Raw genomic sequence first — 18944 nt, 5'->3', positions numbered from 1 at the left:
AGAGGACTTCTTGAGATGTCGTCAAATCCTGCAGTTCTATGATTCAATGATTTAAACAGACATAAACACATGTATCAAACTTTCATTGACTCAGATGCACTTATTATTCATGCTTGTTTGAATCACGGTCTTTCATAGCTCTATCTCCATAAAATATATCATGTAAATATGTGAATAAAGATATTAACTTTTATAAACCAGTCCCAGGTGCCTCGTTTAAAAACATCAAAATCTCTTCATCAGTAAATCTCTCTTTCAGTGTATGTGCATGGAATGTTAAGAAATAAGCTGAACATCTAGCTAGAACTCAGCAAGAAACAAACTGGTCAGATGAAGCATCTTGGCCATTTGGGTTAGTTTTTAAGCTGATCATCACAGTGTCAAGGGCCAGACCATAATGTTCCAAAAAAGACCATGATATGGAAACTTCACACTAAGGAGGAATATGCATTTTGAATTATACAACAAAACCTTATCAGTCACTTCATGACTCATTTGATGTTGGGGAATATGTATGCAGGGGTGTGAACAGAATTTCTTGAGGCAAAAAGTTTATGTAGATGTCCTGGCTTTTTGGTCTTAAGACAATTATGTAACCAAACATATCAATCTCTGGATGGTATCGATCATGTTTTCGTACTAACACCCAGGCACTTGAGAAAAATATGATTAACATGCAAAGTGCTTCAGGGAGCAGTTGGCTTCACCAAATATGCCCTTTTTTACAGCTGAGACTACTGCTCAGGTAGGTAGGTAGGTAACTGCAGCTGTAACTGGTGAATATACATACTTACATCCTTCATGAGCAAAGATGACTGCAACCAGCAGGGGAAGGGGAGGGAAGAAGAGAGAAAAGAAGTGGGAAAGAAAAAGGGAAGGAGAAAAGAGAAAAGGAGAAAGAAGGAAAAGGAGAAAAAAGGGAAAGGGAAGAAAACAAAGAGGGGGTGGAGGTTAGGTTACATGAGTATGTAGGTGACTTATAAGTCTGATCTTTGCTTTGAACAAGTTGCTACAGCAGGGACAGGAGAGTGATGAGAGCTGGATACGGGACATTTTTGTTTTCCTGGCCACGCATTTCTTCATTGTTTTTGTTGTGTGTTGCTGTTCAAAGGCCAATGCTCCATTCTGGATTTGGGAGCTCCAGGATGGACAGTTGCAAGTGATTTACTCCCATGATTCTAGGTTGATGCCAAAACTCTTTAGGGACACCTTTAGGGTGTCCTTGTACCACTTCTTTTGTGCGCCGCAAAAGCATGTTCCATTTGACAGTATGCCTTAGAAGACCTGGTGAATATTAGTTTATCTAAGGCAATAAGTGCTGCTTGAATTTTGTCCAAGAAATCATATCTGATAGATAAAAATAAACCAGGCAAATGTTATGGATGTGCATTAGCAATGGCAGGCTGATTTGGTAAAGGTGGTGAACTTATTTAAGTACAATGCTGTGTAATCTACATCTCTGTTAAATAGTTTGTCTTAACTGTCCTAAGCTAGGTACAGACATTCAAAAAGCCTGAGGAGGAATCAATCTATGTTGCACAGTTTTCTGTAAGCAGTGTAGTTGAACAGAACACACATTTACCTTTCGTTGGGGACTGGGCAGGGAATCTTAGATCAGGTTCTGCCATTTTTACACCAATCTGTATGTACCAAACTTCTGTTCTGTTACAGGTATACACCAGTTTCTGAACACTTGTACCATTAAAACTGTGATGCCTGTACCTGGCCCTATAGACAGGGGTAAAAAAATACCAAATCTAGATTATTTTAATGAAAAAGAATGTGATTTTAAATGTGCATTTAGATTCCTTATTCTGAAGCAATGGTCCCAAACTGCGGTATGAGTTCCACTGCTAGGACACAAGCCACCACCACCATGTGTCACCAATGTTAGTTTAAAGCCACACTTCTCACCTTTCTAGACTGGAGACACCCCTCAGAAAATGCCAGCTCTTAGCTTTCACTCTTTTTTTTTTGACTATGGAAAAATAATAGATCAATTCTTCTGTTGCAAAGAACTCAGAAAATCCACAATCGAGCTGGTTGTTCTTGTTACTATGGATTCCTATTTGTACTCTTAAATCCTATACTATGAAGCACTTTGCAGTACCTTCAAAACAATCTATGGCACCCTGGTTGAGAATCACTGATTTCAACTCACATTCACCCAAAGGATGGAGGACAGGATTCACCTCCAAGAAGGATTATTCTGCACTGGTCTGGTCCTGCAGGGAGCAAACCAGAAAAGCCAGGGCTGCAACTGAACTCCAAATAGCTTCAAGCATCAAGGACAATAAAAAGTCCTTTTTCAGATATGTGGGGAGCCGGGGGAAAAGCAAGGGCAACATTGGACCCCTGCTGAACCAGATGGGGAAACTGACAACTGACGCCCAGGAAAAAGCCAACCTATTAAGTGGGTACTTTGCATCGGTCTTTCACCAGTCCCATGAGACGCCCATGCCCGCTACGGGACAGGGAGGTCCAGGTGAGGGAGATTCCCTGCCCCCCATTAATGATGACCACATGAAGGAACATCTTGAGAAGCTGGATACCTTCAAGTCAGCTGGCCCTGACAATCTACACCCCAGAGTACTCAAGGAGCTGGCGAGATCTTTGAAAACTCCTGGTGCTCTGGTGTACCGCCCGAAGACTGGAAGAAGGCCAACGTGGTGCCTATCTTCAAGAAAGGGAGGAAAGTGGATCCGGCTAACTATAGGCCCATCAGCCTGACTTCTATCCCGGGGAAGATCTTAGAAAAGTTTATTAAAGAGGCCATCCTTAATGGACTGGCTGATGCCAACATCCTAAAGGATAGCCAGCATGGGTTTGTTGCGGGTAGGTCTTGCTTAACCAATCTCATTTCCTTCTATGACCAGGTGACCTATCACCTGGACAAGGGACAAGAGATTGATGTCATATATCTTGACTTCAAAAAAGCCTTCGATCTGGTATCCCATGATCACCTCTTAGTGAAATTGGCCAGTTGTGGCCTTGGGTCCACCATGATCCACTGGCTGGGAAACTGGCTCCATGGTCAGACCCAGAGGGTAGTAACTGATGGCAGTCACTCATCATGGTGTCATGTGACCAGTGGGGTCCCCCAAGGCTCTGTCCTTGGATCCATATTGTTCAACATCTTCATTAATGATGTGGACACTGGAGTCAGGAGTGGACTGGCCAAGTTCGCCGATGACACCAAACTTTGGGGCAAAGCATCCACGCCAGAAGATAGGCGGGTGATCCAGGCTGACCTGGACAGGCTCAGCAAATGGGCGGACAAGAACCTGATGGTGTTTAACACCAAAAAATGCAAGGTTCTTCACCTTGGGAAGAAAAACCTGCGGCATCCTTATAGGCTCGGCAGTGCTACGCTGGCTAGCACTATGGAAGAAAGAGACGTGGGGGTCATCATTGACCACAAGATGCACATGAGCCTGCAATGCGATGCTGCGGCTAGTAAAGCGACCAAAACGCTGGCTTGCATCCATAGATGCTTCTTGAGCAAATCCCGGGACATCATTCTCTCCTTCTACTCAGCCTTGATGAGGCCTCAGCTGGAGTACTGCATCCAGTTTTGGGCTCCACAATTCAAAAAGGATGTGGAGAAGCTTGAGAGAGTCCAGAGGAGAGCCACGCGCATGATCAGAGGTCAGGAAAACAGATCTTACGATGACAGGCTGAGAGCCATGGGACTCTTTAGCCTGGAAAAGCGTAGGCTCAGGGGTGATCTGATGGCCACCTATAAGTTTATCGGGGTGACCACCAGGATCTGAGGGAACATTTGTTCACCAGAGCGCCCCAAGGGATGACGAGGTTGAACGGTCATAAACAACTGCGAGACCATTTCAGGCTGGACATAAGGAAGAATTTCTTTACTGTCCGAGCCCCCAAGGGTCTGGAACAGCCTGCCATTGGAGGTGGTTCAAGCACCTACACTGAACACCTTCAAGAGCAAATTGGATGCTTATCTTGCTGGGATCCTAAGACCCCAACAGACTTCCTGCCCTTCGGGCGGGGGGCTGGACTCTATGATCTTCCGAGGTCCCTTCCAGCCCTAATGTCTATGAAATCTATGAAATCTATGAAATAAGAACCTGAGGAATAACACAAAAGGCAACTTTTTATAACCTAAAGCAAAAGAAATGTTCTCCCCCATTTTACTGAATGTCCTCACCCTTTCAGGTCAAGTTTCTTCTTTCAGTCTCTCAAAACACACAAACAAATTGTATAGATTTTATTTTTAAGACCTTTTCTTATTCTTTATTTAAAAAGGGAAGGGGCACTAATATTTTCCCTTCATGTAAAGGAATTGCTGGCCCCAGAAGGCATAGAAAGATTGGTTCCCAGTGTGGCATCAGAAGATCCCTTTACAACTACTTGGGGTAGAAATGATGCTGGCTGCACTCCACGTACTTTTGAGTTTTAGATGTGACGTACCATGCCTTAGGCTAGAGACTGAGAACCAGGGTTCTACTATGAGCTTCATATAAGTGTAGTGGAGGAGTATGTGCTCAGCAACGGAGAATGTTTAGACCCACCCCTTTTGTATTTGTCTGTGTAACTAACAAGCTTCAGCAATTCCAACATATCAAAAAATATTGCTGTAATCTTGTGATGTCAGCTTCGAGGCAGGGAATAGCACCTGAACACATTTAAATGACATCTAGAACAATCTGAACAAAAGAAATCAACACTATTTCCAAAACTGAGATAATATTCAGTTTTGAAGAGATATTTTAAAGGATGTTATTAGTGAATTGAAGGGGATGTATGTAATGTTTAAAGCCATCTTCATGGGGTGCTTTTTTACACAAACAGCCATAGAATTAGAGATGGAAAAGGCCTACTCAATCTTCTCCTTTATTCCAACTGCTAATCAAAAGATTTTTTCATCCCTGTAATGTCCCTTACATTTAAGTGATCTGAAACATTTCCCCCAAAGTATGTGTATGACTAAAACAAATACTGCCTGTAATCAGCTCTTGAGATTTTGTAGGTGTTTCCCTATCACTTATTTCCAACCCATAACAGACTTTGAATAGGCTACTGCCAGCCTGCCCTTTCTGGGAAGAAAATTATTTTCCTGATCAATCTGGCTTCTCATAAAATGTTTGTTGTCTTTGTAACTACTATGATTTACATCAGTTACAAATACCTAAGCAGTGCAGCAAGCAAAATGAATACAGAGCCTACCAGAGTAATGGTGTTTAAGTGCAAAGGCAAAACTGAAGTGCTTTAAGAGGCATGAATCCACTGAGTCTCTCCCTCTCTCCTGTGCCTGGTGTTTTTCTTCTGTGTATATTTCAGGTATATGTTTCCTTTATCTGTAGCTCATTATACTTCTCTGTTGCTTTATGGAAGGTATTTTAGTCTCCTAAAATTATGGTAGGAATGCACCATTTGTACAAATCAGTGCAGTTTTATAATAAGCTATCAAATTCTGATAAGGGGACTTTCAAAAGTAGGAGTTAATTATGCATTCATTTCAAAGCCCTGAGAAACTCCCATCGAGATGAGAAATGGAGTAGTGTTCCTCCGCCCTTCTCCCCCACAGTTTTTCTGGTTCATGTTTAACAAAAAGGAATTAATTTCTTTCTTTCTTCCATTATACAGTGCAGATTTAGAAAGTGCCAAATTCAATCAAGAAAGCACTATATGGCACAACCTCCTACTTGACAGATTCTCATGGCTTCAGAAAGGCGAGCAAGTTGTTGAAAAGGGGAAGCAAGTTGTTGAAAGAAAACTTTGTCACAGAACAACTTTACTCCAGTCTCAGGTGGTCAGAATAGAATCTTTGGGAGAAAAAAAATCACAGAAGGAGACATTAGGTTTTTATAACTCATTTTAAGTATTTCTTCTTGTCAAGTGCTACCTGCTCATGTTAATTTCAATGGCCTGCAAGAATTCTGGTATTTAGACTTTATAGGTGATACTCTGCACCTGGCAAGATTGTACCCTGTCTAACACAGCATAAGTAGGAAGCAAACAAACAAGGCAGCTTTCACTTCCTTCTCACAGCTATTGTGTTTGCAGACTGATGTCCAGCACATCAGTTTACATGTCCTATTCATCTGTTTACATGTTTCCCAGAGATACAAGCTCCTGCATTGCCAGGGAGAGCATACAAGTCTGCAACTACTGCCAGTCTCCCTCCCTCCCTGCCCCACCTTACCCCACCCCACCCCACCCCATGCCAGCCAAATCACTTGTATAAATCACCCTGGGAAGAAGAAAGGCATTGATTAATCACAAACAAATAGCTTTGAAAGGTCACAGACTTTGCACCGGGAGGAGGAGATGATGCTGCAGGGTGGTTTTCAGTCTTACCGCATGACAAAATCTGCTTGATCTATTTGTCTCCCACAGCCGCTCTTTTTCAGGATCCCACCATTTCCCACCACGGAGCATTTCTTCAATGGCAACTGGAATGGGGTAGCCTAGCAACAGAAAATAAGATGGTTTTTTACAGGCAAGAACACGTACAATTTTTGTTTGTAGCAGCAACCACCGAGGAATGTGGGGGAATTGGGAGAAGGCAGAAAAGAAACAGGGGAAAAGGAAGAAGCGTAGGGATTAGTTCCAAGGCATAAGAAGCCCTGTTTCTAGCCCCACTTTCAAAACCAAAATGAGGACGCTTGAGAGACTGGGATCACTCAGATTTTTTTTAATAAAGGAAGACTTCAAAGTTTTAAATTCCTGGTATACAGAGGCAAAAAACTGTGCATTGGGAATGTACCTTCCATTCAAATGACTTGGGCAAAGCAGAAGAAAACAGAAGAAAAGAAAACATTACCACTTTACACAAAAGAACATGCAAGTCACCTTCATCAACTTATACACAAGAGACAGCTGGGAGAAATGATGGGGCAATAAACAAAGAAGAAGCAAAGAAGGATGGTTAGACCAAGGACTGGAAATCAGATCTGAGTTCTGTTCCCGGTTCAAATTCTGGCATTGATTATTGTGTGGCTACAAAAACTATATTTAAGAAATGACTATAGTTCCCTAAACCCCCAGAGCCCTTCTGTCCTGGTTTAATTAAAGCTGTAAAAAAAATCCTTAACACTGATTTAAATTCAATTTTGACATGCTAACAGAGCATCAAATGGAAGGTCAAAGTATCATGTAGATTAACACTGCACCAATGCAGGATAATATTAGATTGTATTTACATAGTCCCTTTCACCCAAAAGGATCCATAATTATAGATCAGAGTGCCCTAGAATCCATTCAGGATAGAGTGCAACAGTAATTTAAACAGCATAATACATCTGTCTAGTACAGGGAGGTGAAAAATAAAGTATCCAAATGAAAATGCATGGAGATTTGAAGTAGGTAGGGATACAATTACCATTAATGGAATTTATCCAGATTACTGAGGTTAATATTCTCCTCATGGGAAAACTGTACTGTGATAACTTGTCAGGATCTCACTCTGAGGTAAAGAAAGAAGATACTGCACAACCCCAAGACAATGTGGCATCACAAGGCTGGAAGGCCACAGGATAAATCAAAAAGGAAGTAGCACTTCTTCTTGCCTAAGTATTGTAGCCTAAAAACAGCATAATATTATGCAATGTTCTCTGTCTCTATACACATACCAGGCACAACAGAATACTGCACTCCCAGGCATCGGACTGAACAGTTTCAGCCCAAATTCTGAATGTGCTGTGGTGACCCTGAGCAAATGACAACTCACAGGCTCGTTAAAAAAACAAACAAACAAGGATACAAATTTGGAAGAGAAATCAGTTTTATAAATAGCAGTGTCTTTCTTATTCAAGGTATTGCAAAGCCCTTACACAAACCAGTTCATTATATAATGGTAGGTCTCTGACCACGTGTAGGCAAAATATATAGCAGTCATTAACTGTTTTGTGTAAGTGTTGTGCAAAACTATGTCACATAACTACTATGCCTAATATTTACTGATGCCACATCACAGTGAAAATTTAAGAATTACTAAATGTTTAGATTACAGACTTTCTTGGGTGTCACAGAAATGAACTGCTGCACTGTGCTTAAAGGTAAGCACTTTTGTGTTCCAAAGCAACACTGTTGTTTACTATTGTGAAGTATCTTTTATTTGAAAATGAAGTGCCATATGCAAGACCCAAGAAGGACAACTGTGTAAAGTCAGAAGCTGCAATGAATCCAAGGCATTCCAAAGTGAGTGGTGAAGGGCATGGAGGAAGCAAAGCCCACTAAAGCAGCCTGTGGAAAAGGTCAATCACATCTTGTGGGGAGCAGGCTGTTGCGTTCACTAAAACAAAATCCCACCCTACTCTGAGTGTGCTTACAGGATTCTGAACGCACCTCAGATCCTGCACAGCAGCTGTGTGCCACTGTTTTGCCTTATGCTATTTAACAAAAAGCCTCATTTAAATCAAACCTTGTGAAGGCATTATACAAACACCTAAATCCAGTGCCACAGTAGTAGCAGTGTTTGTGAAGAGCTGAAGATTAAGTGTCCCTGCTGCTTTTTGGTAGTCAGGCTGTTCTTTAACTTAATGAACAATTGTTTAGGAAGCTCCATAAAAGACCTTTATTTCTCATCTTACACATGACTTCCCTTCAAAAACTGTTTATGCTATAGGTCTGTATTATATTCCAATTTGTAGAGGCTTTAGAGGTGCTCTCCTTTCTGCCTTTTTGTACAAAAAGACCACCTGTCCATACACAAATCACACAAACAAGCATGAAAAATGTGGCTTCTCTGTCTCTGTGCAAAGGCAATTTTACTTCCCATCTCTTACAAGAAACAGACTAAAGGGCTTGCATTTCTGATGCCAAAGGAAGAGGACACTGTCAGTTTGGAATCTAGTTAGCAGTAGCATAATAAACTCCACTGAAAACTCTGTGAGGGGTATGGAGTGTGGTAAAATGTTCTGCATGCCAAAAGCTTGGAGATTAGCACTTGTAAGCACTCCACACATTAGATTCACCCACATCAAGTTCCCCTAAACACTCATGTGTTGAGTATTTCCTCCGTTGGGCTGCTAAAAGCCACAATATGCTGTAGGAATAACTGTTTTAAGTTATCACTGAAAATGGAAACAACTGGGCTCAACCGGTCTTGATGGGCAGTTTCATGCAGGGAAGTACAGCAGAATTCTTGCAGATCTTTCACACCATCCTCCTGCTTCCAGACTGTTTCTGTTCATCCTTCAGCTGCAACTACTGTAAGGAACAAGTTGTAACTCTGTCCCACCCTATGGAATGGTCTTTCTTCCACAGAAATATATCAGATTCCTGTCATCCTTTTGCTGCTCCTGCTTTCAAACAGCTCCCACTGCTCCCTACTGGGCAATGTCTCCCCTGATTACAAGGTATTTGGACACTGTACCAAGTAATTTAGTAAAACCATCCCAGTAGTTTTAAACACGACACTTTCCCCAACCCAAATGTTGTATTTCTACAATTGTGCTTTTCTAATGATTAAATGTTTTACCTCCCTTTGTTGCTGGATGAAAGATTAGCACAAACAACAGGGCATATTGACTGGAGTTCCCATTACTTCAGTGCAGGGCTATCCAGGATCAGGAAATGGGAGATGGAGGAAGGAAGGAGAGCCCTGAGACCTTGGCAGTCAAGGAGGGGAGGTGCCAACAGTAGCAGCAGCGGTGGCGGACACAGAAGATGGAAGCAGGAAGCAATGGGTTGGGAAGCAGTGGCAGACCCATGAAGGGAAGGCATAGGAGCTGAGGAGGTAAAAGCAGTGGAAGCCTGTGGCCCATGAGATAACGCTTAGTGGGCCACCCACTGGACAGCCCTGCTTCAGTGAATGCTCCGCATTCTTAGTAGATTCATGAAGGTCCAGGGTCAGCCTCCAAGTAGCAATCTACAGGATTGGAGGAGGCTTCACTATTTCAATTATTAGTATTATATAAGATGCAACCATGACATCTCTTGCTACTTTATTGCAGGTCTTGCAACATCTAGAGTGGTTCTAAATACAGTAAAAGCTCCATTATCTGGCATGAGTGGGGAATGCCGGGTAACAGTTACATAAAAATGCTGGTTATCCAAAAATAGCAAGGTGACAGGTGGGGAGGCCTGCACGCGGCAGCAGCACGGGATGATGGATGGTGGCAGCGGCAGCAGCGTGGTGCCAGTTAATGGAGTATTCTAGATGGAAGAATGCTGAATAGCAAGGATTTTACTGTATTCCCATGAATTTCTGATCATGTCTTCACTACCACAGGTGATGCCTTAATCCACTTTATCCCATTAATATTTTTTCTCTCTCGTTAAGCTGACACCAGCCCGGACATAATGGGGATCATTGAAACGTGGTGGGACTCAACGCATGACTGGGCAGTGAATGTCGAAGGCTATAGGCTGTACCGGAGGGACAGGATAGGAAGGAGAGGTGGGGGCGTGGCACTCTATATCAAGGAGGAATACACATCCTCGTTAATTAGCAAGGAGTTGAAGGAAGGGCACTCTGAAGTGCTTTAGGTTAAAGTACAAGGCAGTCGAGGGGAAAGAGACTTAATGGTGGGGGCCTACTACAGCCCTCCCAACCAGGGGGAAGAGCTTGACCAAGAATTCTTAGGTCAGCTCACTAAGGTATTGAAGTCTAAGGATGTGGTAGTCATGGGGGACCTGAACTTCCCAGACATCTGCTGGGAAGAGCAGTCAGCCAGGTCTGACCACTCACATAGGTTCTTAGACAGTGTGCAGAACCTCCATCTAACTCAGGAGGTGCACACCCCCACCAGGGGAGACGCCTTGTGGACCTAGTGCTGGCCACGGGTGACAACCTGGTGAGGGGGTTGCGGGTGCTCGACCACCTGGGCAACAGTGATCATCGCCTGCTGGAATTCACCATCCAGCGCAAGGTGGCAAAGGCCTGCAGTAAGGCAGCAGCCCTAGATTTCAGGAGGGCAAATTTCAATGAGCTAAGGAGGAGAGTTGGGGAAGCACTGAGGTCCCAGAAGGGAGGGGAGCGAGGTGTCCAAGGAGAGTGGTCGCTCCTTAAGGAGACGATCCTCCAAGCCCAAAGGAAGGTAATCCCAACAAGGATCAAAGGGAGCAAGAGGGCACACTCCATGGCTCACCAAGAGCATCAGAGAATGTCTCCTTGCCAAAAAGGGTGGCATACACCCAATGGAAAGAAGGGGACATTACCAGGGACGACTATACTGCAGTTGCTCAGAGATGTAGGGGGGCAGTCAGGAAAGCCAAGGCAGAGATGGAATTAGGGCTAGCTTCCCAGATTAAGGACAATAAAAAGTCCTTCTTTAAATACATAGGGGGTAAAAAGAAGGTTCTGGGTAATGTGGGGCCCCTGCAGGACATGTTGGGAAATTTGGTCATCACACCAGATGACAAAGCTAACATGTTTAATGATTTCTTTGCCTCTGTCTTCCTAAGTAGAGACCAGAACAGTCACCTCCCTGCTGGGCCCCAGGGGAGGCATACTTGGGCCAAGGGTTAGTGAGGAACTAGTTGGGGAACTTCTGGAGGGACTGGACGTATTCAAGTCAGCTGGTCCAGATGATCTCCACCCTAGAGTTCTAAAGGAATTGGCCGAGGTCATTGCAGGACCCCTGGCACAGCTTTACAAGCACTCGTGGTGCTCTGGTGTGGTGCCGGAGGACTGGAAGAGGGCCAACATCGTTCCTATCTTCAAAAAGGGGAAGAAGAAGGACCCGGGAAATTATAGGCCAGTTAGTCTTACCTCAATCCTAGGCAAGCTGTTTGAGAAAATTATTCTGGCACACATCCACAAGGGGCCAGCTGGGGACTGCATGCTTAGGGGCAACCAACACGGGTTCATCAGTGGCAGGTCCTGTCAGACCAACCTGGTGGCCTTTTACGATTAGATCACCAAATCATTAGATGCAGGGGTAGCAGTGGACATAGTCTTCCTGGACTTCCGGAAGGCTTTCGACCCTGTCTCTCACCCCGTTCTCATCAAGAAATTGGGGGACTGCGGTGTCGACACCCAGAAAGTCAAATGGGTCGCCAACTGGCTGGAGAGCCGCACCCAGAGAGTGGTAGTGGATGGGTCCTACTCAACCTGGAAGGATGTGGGCAGTGGGGTTCCGCAGGGCTCGATCCTCGGGCCTGCACGAGGGGGTGAAAAGCACCCTGTTCAAATTTGCTGATGACACTAAGATGGGGGGGATGTGGGCACGCTAGAAGGAAGCAACAGACTACAATTGGACCTAGACAGGTTACAAGGGTGGGCGGACAAGACTAGGATGGGATTCAATACAGACAAGTGCAAAGTGATGCACCTGGGGAGGAACAACTGGCACCATACCTACAGGTTGGGGAACTTCCTTCTTGTCAGCACAGAGGTGGAAAAGGATCTTGGAGTCATCATTAATGCCAAGATGAACATGGGCCGGCAGTGTGGGGAGGCAGTCAGGAAGGCCAACCATACCTTGTCATGCATCCACAGATGCATCTCAAGCAGGTCCAAGGAGGTGATACTCCCCCTCTATGCGGCACTGGTCAGGCCGCAGCTGGAGTACTGCGTCCAGTTCTGGGCGCCGCACTTCAAGAGAGATGTGGACAGCATGGAGAGGGTCCAGAGGAGGGCCACTCGCATGATCAGGGGACAGCAGGGCAGGCCCTATGAGGAGAGGCTGAGGGACCTGAACCTGTTCAGTCGCCAAAAGAGAAGGCTGAGGGGGGATCTAGTGGCCTGTTATAAACTAGTCAGGGGGGATCAGCAGGCATTGGGGGAGTCACTGTTCCCCCAAGCACCGCCAGGAGTGACCAGGAATAACGGTCACAAGCTGACAGAGGGTAGATTTAGGCTGGATATCAGGAGGCGCTGCTTCACAGTCAGGGCGGCTAGGATCTGGAACCAACTTCCAAGAGAAGTGGTGCAGGCTCCTACCCTGGGGGTTTTTAAGAAGAGGCTAGATGAACATCTTGCTGGGGACATTTGACCCCCAGTACTCTTTCCTGCCATGGCAGGGGGTCAGACTAGATGATCTACTCAGGTCCCTTCTGACTCTAGAAACTATGAAACTATGAAACATAGGAGAAAGTTCTTTCAACTTAAGTGTGACTGCCTGCACCCAGCAAAGATGGCCACTCACCTCCCATTGTTTGAAATGGTACTAAAGATGGGCTTCCTGTTCTCATAGAAATTGGTGGCCCTTCACTTACCATGTGAGAGCCACACAGAATGATAGAATTAGGAGGTTGTGTAAAATAGAGATGCCTTGGCAACAGGAAAGAAGCTGAGAGGAAGATGTAAGAAGCAGGGGACAGAAGTTCAGGGGAAAGGGCCAGGCAGAGAAGAGAACATGGGGGATCTGATACTGTAAGAAAGTTAGGGAAATAGGATGGGGAGGTGCATAAACATACGGCAGAGGGGCGACACATGATTGTCAGTGAGCATAGATGTATGTGTGAGAGGATGACTTATCCTGTCTATGGAAGGAGGGAAACAAAGATAGAAAGAATAGCAGCTTCCCAAATCCCAGGGGTAGAACATAGGGCTGTGCAGAGCAGGTAATATTCGATTTGACGGCCATGTCGAATATAAACTGGGTCCCGCTTCGATTTGCCGTCTGCTTCGAGTCAAGGTTGAAGCTCAGTCGAATATTCAAGCTGCTTCGACTTCCCCATAGGCTATAATGGGGAAGGTCAAAGCAGGCTATAACTTTGGCATTTCTTGTCTGATCTTGATGAAACATGTAGAAATGGTAGCTTCTGAGGAGTCCACAAAGCCTGCCAAGTTTCAACAAGATCGGTTCAGGGGTTGCAGATAAACTGCACCCCAAATTCTTGAGAACAAACTGCCTGTAACTTCTACGTGCAAAGCCACAGGGAGCTCAAACTTGCAAGCTTGCTAGCCCCTGAGGAGCCCACAAAGCCTGCCAACTTTCATGGTGATAGGTGCAGGGGTTTGGGGGAAACTGCACCTTAGGCTGCTGACAGACAAAACTCATCATCCAGATGGAGCGAGGGGGGCGGTGTTCGCTCCGTCTGAACCTGGCGCTTGGGGAGCCCTGGCAGCAGGAAGTTCACCTTGAGGAACACCAGCTGCTCCACCAAAGCAGGATCCAAACAGGTGCGGTGGGGTGCCACAACATCCCCAGTAATGCTGAACACCCTCTCATTTGGCACACTGGTCAGTGGACAGGACAGTTATTCCTAGGCAACTGTGCCCAGATCTGGCCACATTGGGTTGCAGGTTGCCCAGCAGGCCAAGGGGTTGCAGTCCAGGGGCTCCACAGGCTCAGCAAGATAGGCAGACATCATGGTGTGAGGGCTGTCTGCCTGATCCTGGGGTCTGGTGGGTCTGGACCCCCTAATGTTTGCCATGGCCTTAGCCCATATTGGCAGTGCCTGTGGTGGAGGGGAAGACTGGCTCGTGGATGGCAAGTTGGGTTCAGGCAGTGAATCCCCCTGTTCCACTTCCCCCCACCTCCGCTGTTCCACCTCCATCCCTTTCTTAATAAGTACCTCCCTCCAGTGACTCAGTGTCTTGCTGCCACATATGGTGCCCTTCACCCTTGGGTCACAGACGGCGGCCAGCATATGCACTGTGTTGGACCCCAAGGGTTCAAGCCTTTTCCTAAGGCCCTCCTTCAGCTGCCTCACCAGTGCCAGCACATCTGGTGAAAGCGGCCTGCCCCAGTCAGGAACATTGGCCCCCAGGAAGCTCTCCATTTGGCTGCAGATCTCCTTCACTATGGGGACCACCTGGCTGAGGAAGGCATCAGCAGCACTGAGAGTCTCAGTGGCCTCGAGGAAGGGCTTGAGGACCAGCAAGATCTGGGAGATGGCATCCCACTCAGCTTTGGTCAGGGGGCCACTGAACCCAATCTCCCCAAGCAAGGCCAGCTCATGGATGGCCTTCTGTTGCTCCACCAGCCTCTCAAGCATCAGGTATGTGGAGTTCCACCGAGTCTCTACATCCTGCATGATTCTGTGCTGTGGGACATTTAGCTCTGCTTGTTTCTCCCGCAGCATCTTGACCCCCTTGATGCTCTGGTGGAAGTAGCCTGCCACCTTCCTGCATCTGGAAACAAGCCTGCTGGTGTTGCTGGCACCATCATCGGCAGCCCTGTCCCCTTCTAAGGCATCCCTCAGAATCAGATGTAAATTGTGAGCCACACAGCGAATACCAGCAAAGTTGGCATCATGGACTGCCTTGACCATATTGGCTCCATTGTCAGTGACCATGAAGCCGCAGGTGAGCTCAGCCTGCCCAATGCCAAGCCATCCCTGCACCATGCGGTTCATGGCCCCTTTTATCTCTGCTGCTGTGTGGGACTCATCCATCACCTTGGCATGAAGGAGAGCCCACCGACAGCCTGACTGGCCACACCAGTGCCCTGTGAGGGAGAGGTACACATGATCTCCACCCCGGCTGCTCCAGATGTCCAAGGTGAAGTGTACAGTCACCTGCGAACCTGCCTTGTGCAGCTCTTCCCTCAAGTGCTCCTTGAATGCTTTGTATAGGGAGGGCACCACTGTCCTGTTGAAGGTGGTGCATGCGGGCACCTGGTAGGATGCAGTCAGCGGTGCCAGGAGCCGCCTGAACCCTGGCCACTCAACAAAGGTGAAGGGCTGGCCATCCAGAGCAAGCATCTCCCCAATGGTCTGGGTGACCTTGCTTGCATTTCAACTGGTCCCTTTTGCCCCCAATGTTCCAGGGTGCCCTGCCTCTGCTGTGGGGGGGATGGGGGCTGTGGAGCAAGTGGGGCCATTCCTGTGGCAAAGGGGTGGTACCTGTGGAGATGATTCAGCATCCCCGAGGTGGTCATGTGCTTTGTTCCCTTGCCCCAGCTGATTTTGGCTCGGCAGTGCATGCAGATAGCAAACGTGGGATCATCTGCCAGCTCATAATAATCCCGACCATGCTAGTACTAGGCCTTTCCCTCTAGCGTGCGGGTGCATCTGTGGATGCTGCTGAACTCTCCCCCTCTTCAGCAGTCAGAGGCACAGCAAGAGAAAAAGCGGACTCAGCTGAGCCGCTTGCCTTCACCTGTACAGAGGCACCTTCTGAAGTGCCTTCTGGGAAAGACCTCTTGGCTTGAAAGGAAAAAACCTAAGGGGTGTTGAGTACAAACTTGACTGATTCCCCCTCCTTCCCCAGAACTTCCCTTGCCAGGGCACTGAGATCCAGATCCAGCGCCAGCTCTTCTTCTGGCATTGGAAGGCTCAGCATAGGCAGTGACACGGGGTGGAGCGCACTGCTGTGATGGTTGCAGTTATGGTGGGAGACATTGTGGCTGCTGTGTCTGGACACGAGAGAGTCTCAGGCACAGGCAGTGGCTCTAGTGGCACTGCTGCTCCCCTCTCTTTACTGCTTGTAGCAGCCTTATCCCTTGTAGCGGGAGGAAGGAGGCTGTGTCTGAGTTTGGTGGGAAGAGAAACTGCAGCTCTCCCGCTTGCAACCCCCTTGCTCCACTTCGTGCAGGCTGGCCAGTGTGGCCACCTGCCTTTCCACCTCGCTTCATAATGTGTTCCTTCATATGTGGAGCCTCTAAGTGTGCTGTGCATCGCGGATTAGATTTCTGGATGTTATGTAAATGTGTTTGTGTGTGTAGATAATATATTGAGAAGCATTGGTGTAGTGGAAAGAATGAATGATGTATAAATATATATATATATAAACTAAATTCCTATATATAGAATAGATCCTAGGCTACTACTAACCCTATCCAATATAAGTGTAAACTAATATGAAAAGTAGTTATAAAATAAAAGCGTCAAGTTCTCAGAAATCCCTGTTGCTAGCATTGCAAGCAGGGAATCTGTTGAAAATCAGGGCTTCCAGCCATCGTGGTCTGACGCAGAGGTGCTGGAGAACAGCAGCAGCTCAGAAACTGACCCCAAGGCAGAAAGCAGGGAAGCTGAAAAACTGCTACCTTTTATGCATTTTCTCTGGCCTCCCCCAGAGCACTGGGATTGGAAGGGACCTCAGAGAATGCAGACAGGTCACTGGCCAGCCACACTTGTCAGTCATGAAAGCACTCCTTCCCCCTCTCTCTCTCCCTCCCCTTACTTTCCTTTTTCCCACCCCCCCAACAGGAATCCAGTATAGGCAAGTCGAATATTCGACCCTTGTCGAATATTCGATCCACGCTGTTAATATTCAACTCGTGCTCTTAATATTCAAATTCTGGTATTCGATTCGATAGCTATTCGACCAGCTGCTATTCTACTCGACTTTCACTTTTCAAGGTCGAATATGTCGAATATTTGTCGAATCAAAAATTAAGTTGAAGCTTTGCACAGCCTTAGTAGAAAAAATAGCAAACAGCTGTTTTTACTTGTGTTTTTAAAATTGAACTTTGAAATTGAGACAATCATACACTTATTGTGGGGGAACAACTTTCTGCTAAATGTAAAGAAAAAATCAAAAGGTAAAAAAAAATCTGTATTATTTATTGTTATTTGTAGTAAACCTCATGTTTTTATGCAAATGTCATAGTTTAGGAGGGAGGAAAAGATGTGATTCATAATTTGAATGCCTGGAAACAGCAATACTGAGGGTACTCACTAAAAAATTACAGCACAAATTGCTGTGGATTTAAATTAACCAGAATTTCTCTTATAGCAATATCACATACTTCTTGTAATGTTAAAAAAAACAAAAAGCACATGAACTTGTGATATCAAGTTGATAGTGGCCCTTTAAAGGAAAAATGACAGGTGAAAACTTTGCATGTCTATCTGTTCTAATTTCCACATTATTTTACTATTGCTGCCAAATGATTATCAAAAGCCAGGCAGTGCCTTACGCTATTTTGCTCCATATTTGACATACTGCATTTGACTGACTTGCATAGCAAAACTTGACTGCTCAGTTCTTAGTCAGCTGCACTAAAATTCTCATACATGTGGGGCATGATTGTTCTAAATGCTGAATTCTCATGAATAAAGGTAAATGGATAGCAATCATGGGTGTTTAGAACATTTGCAAAATCAGTCCTAGCTGTTGTACTTCTTGGATTTACAAAACAGTCAGAGATGTGCTTCATCTTAAATGTCACTAAAATAAATTAAAAAAAATACTGTAGCATATTAGTTTCCTAAAACTTTTTTCTTTAGTTCTGTTAACTAAGAAACCTGTTAGGATTAACTTATCTCATTTTCCTTCAAAAAGTGGGGAGAAAAAATAGAATTTGAAGATATTTTTTAAAGCAGTTTAAGCCAAATTGGAACAATTAATTTTCCTTTGTTCAAAACCCACTGACTTCAGAGAAGTTACTCTACTTTGCAGTTATATAAGAAAGAAAAGAATTAGAATTAAGTCCAGAAACTCCATAATAACGTAATGACAAGAAAGAATGAAAAACAATTCAAGACTCCCATTCACTTTAAGGCTAATTTAACAAAGCATCATTCAATTCACCAATTAGTTTCTTCATTCATCTAGCAGAAATAAATCATTGTCATCAGTCTAAAGGATTATGATGATAAAACCCAAAGAACATTTCACACAGTTAGGGAAATAGAGTTTATATTAGATAATGCTGGTCTGATTCACTTCAGTTTCATTGTTCTTCTGTTAACACATTAATATTTGCCTGCTCAGTGATAAAAGCTTCAATCAGCAACCAGGTCCTTGCTGGGAAAACAAGAAGCACTGGTACAGTATTCAAACTCTCTGGCCAGCAGAGAAAATGTTAAAAACAGAGAACTATAAATTACAATTGAAAATGATTTTAACAATATTATAATAGAATTTGCAAATAATATTGTCTATTATTTTATCCCTGATGAGAAGGCAGCAGCATAAGGAAAACAAGAGTTTCAAGTGTTATTTTCAGGCTCAGCATCTCTTGCAGTGAGTGCCAATCCTTTTCCTGAGTTAAAAGGGAAACAGAATTCAGCCCTTAAGGCTATTGCCCTGTGCGTTTGCACAGGGAGAAATAGGTAACACCCTAAATAAGAATCATCTCCTTGTGCCAACCCCATCTGACACTGCCTGTTACACATGGTAGGGCAGAGGA

The 18944-nt window shown here is 45.1% G+C and overlaps 1 protein-coding gene across 15 annotated transcripts in view; it reads right to left on the bottom strand.

Annotated features, from left to right (window-relative positions):
* ST8SIA1 (ST8 alpha-N-acetyl-neuraminide alpha-2,8-sialyltransferase 1) overlaps nucleotides 1–18944 on the bottom strand; it is a 325545-nt gene that overhangs the window by 191261 nt on the left and 115340 nt on the right. For all 15 annotated transcript variants that reach the window (XR_016441877.1, XR_016441878.1, XR_016441879.1 and 12 more), the window contains one exon: nucleotides 6328–6437. Coding sequence is in view for 12 of the 15 variants with exons in the window: in XM_090043631.1 (XP_089899757.1) it covers nucleotides 6328–6437 (110 nt within the window). In the remaining 3 variants the exon portion in view is untranslated. The remainder of the gene's footprint in view (nucleotides 1–6327; nucleotides 6438–18944) is intronic.

Source organism: Crocodylus siamensis, chromosome 4 (assembly GCF_052110815.1).
Source record: "Crocodylus siamensis isolate JL-2025a chromosome 4, ASM5211081v1, whole genome shotgun sequence".
Lineage (NCBI taxonomy): Eukaryota > Metazoa > Chordata > Crocodylia > Crocodylidae > Crocodylus > Crocodylus siamensis.
Note: the sequence above shows the minus strand (reverse complement) of the source record. Positions and strands in the feature narration are given on the sequence as shown.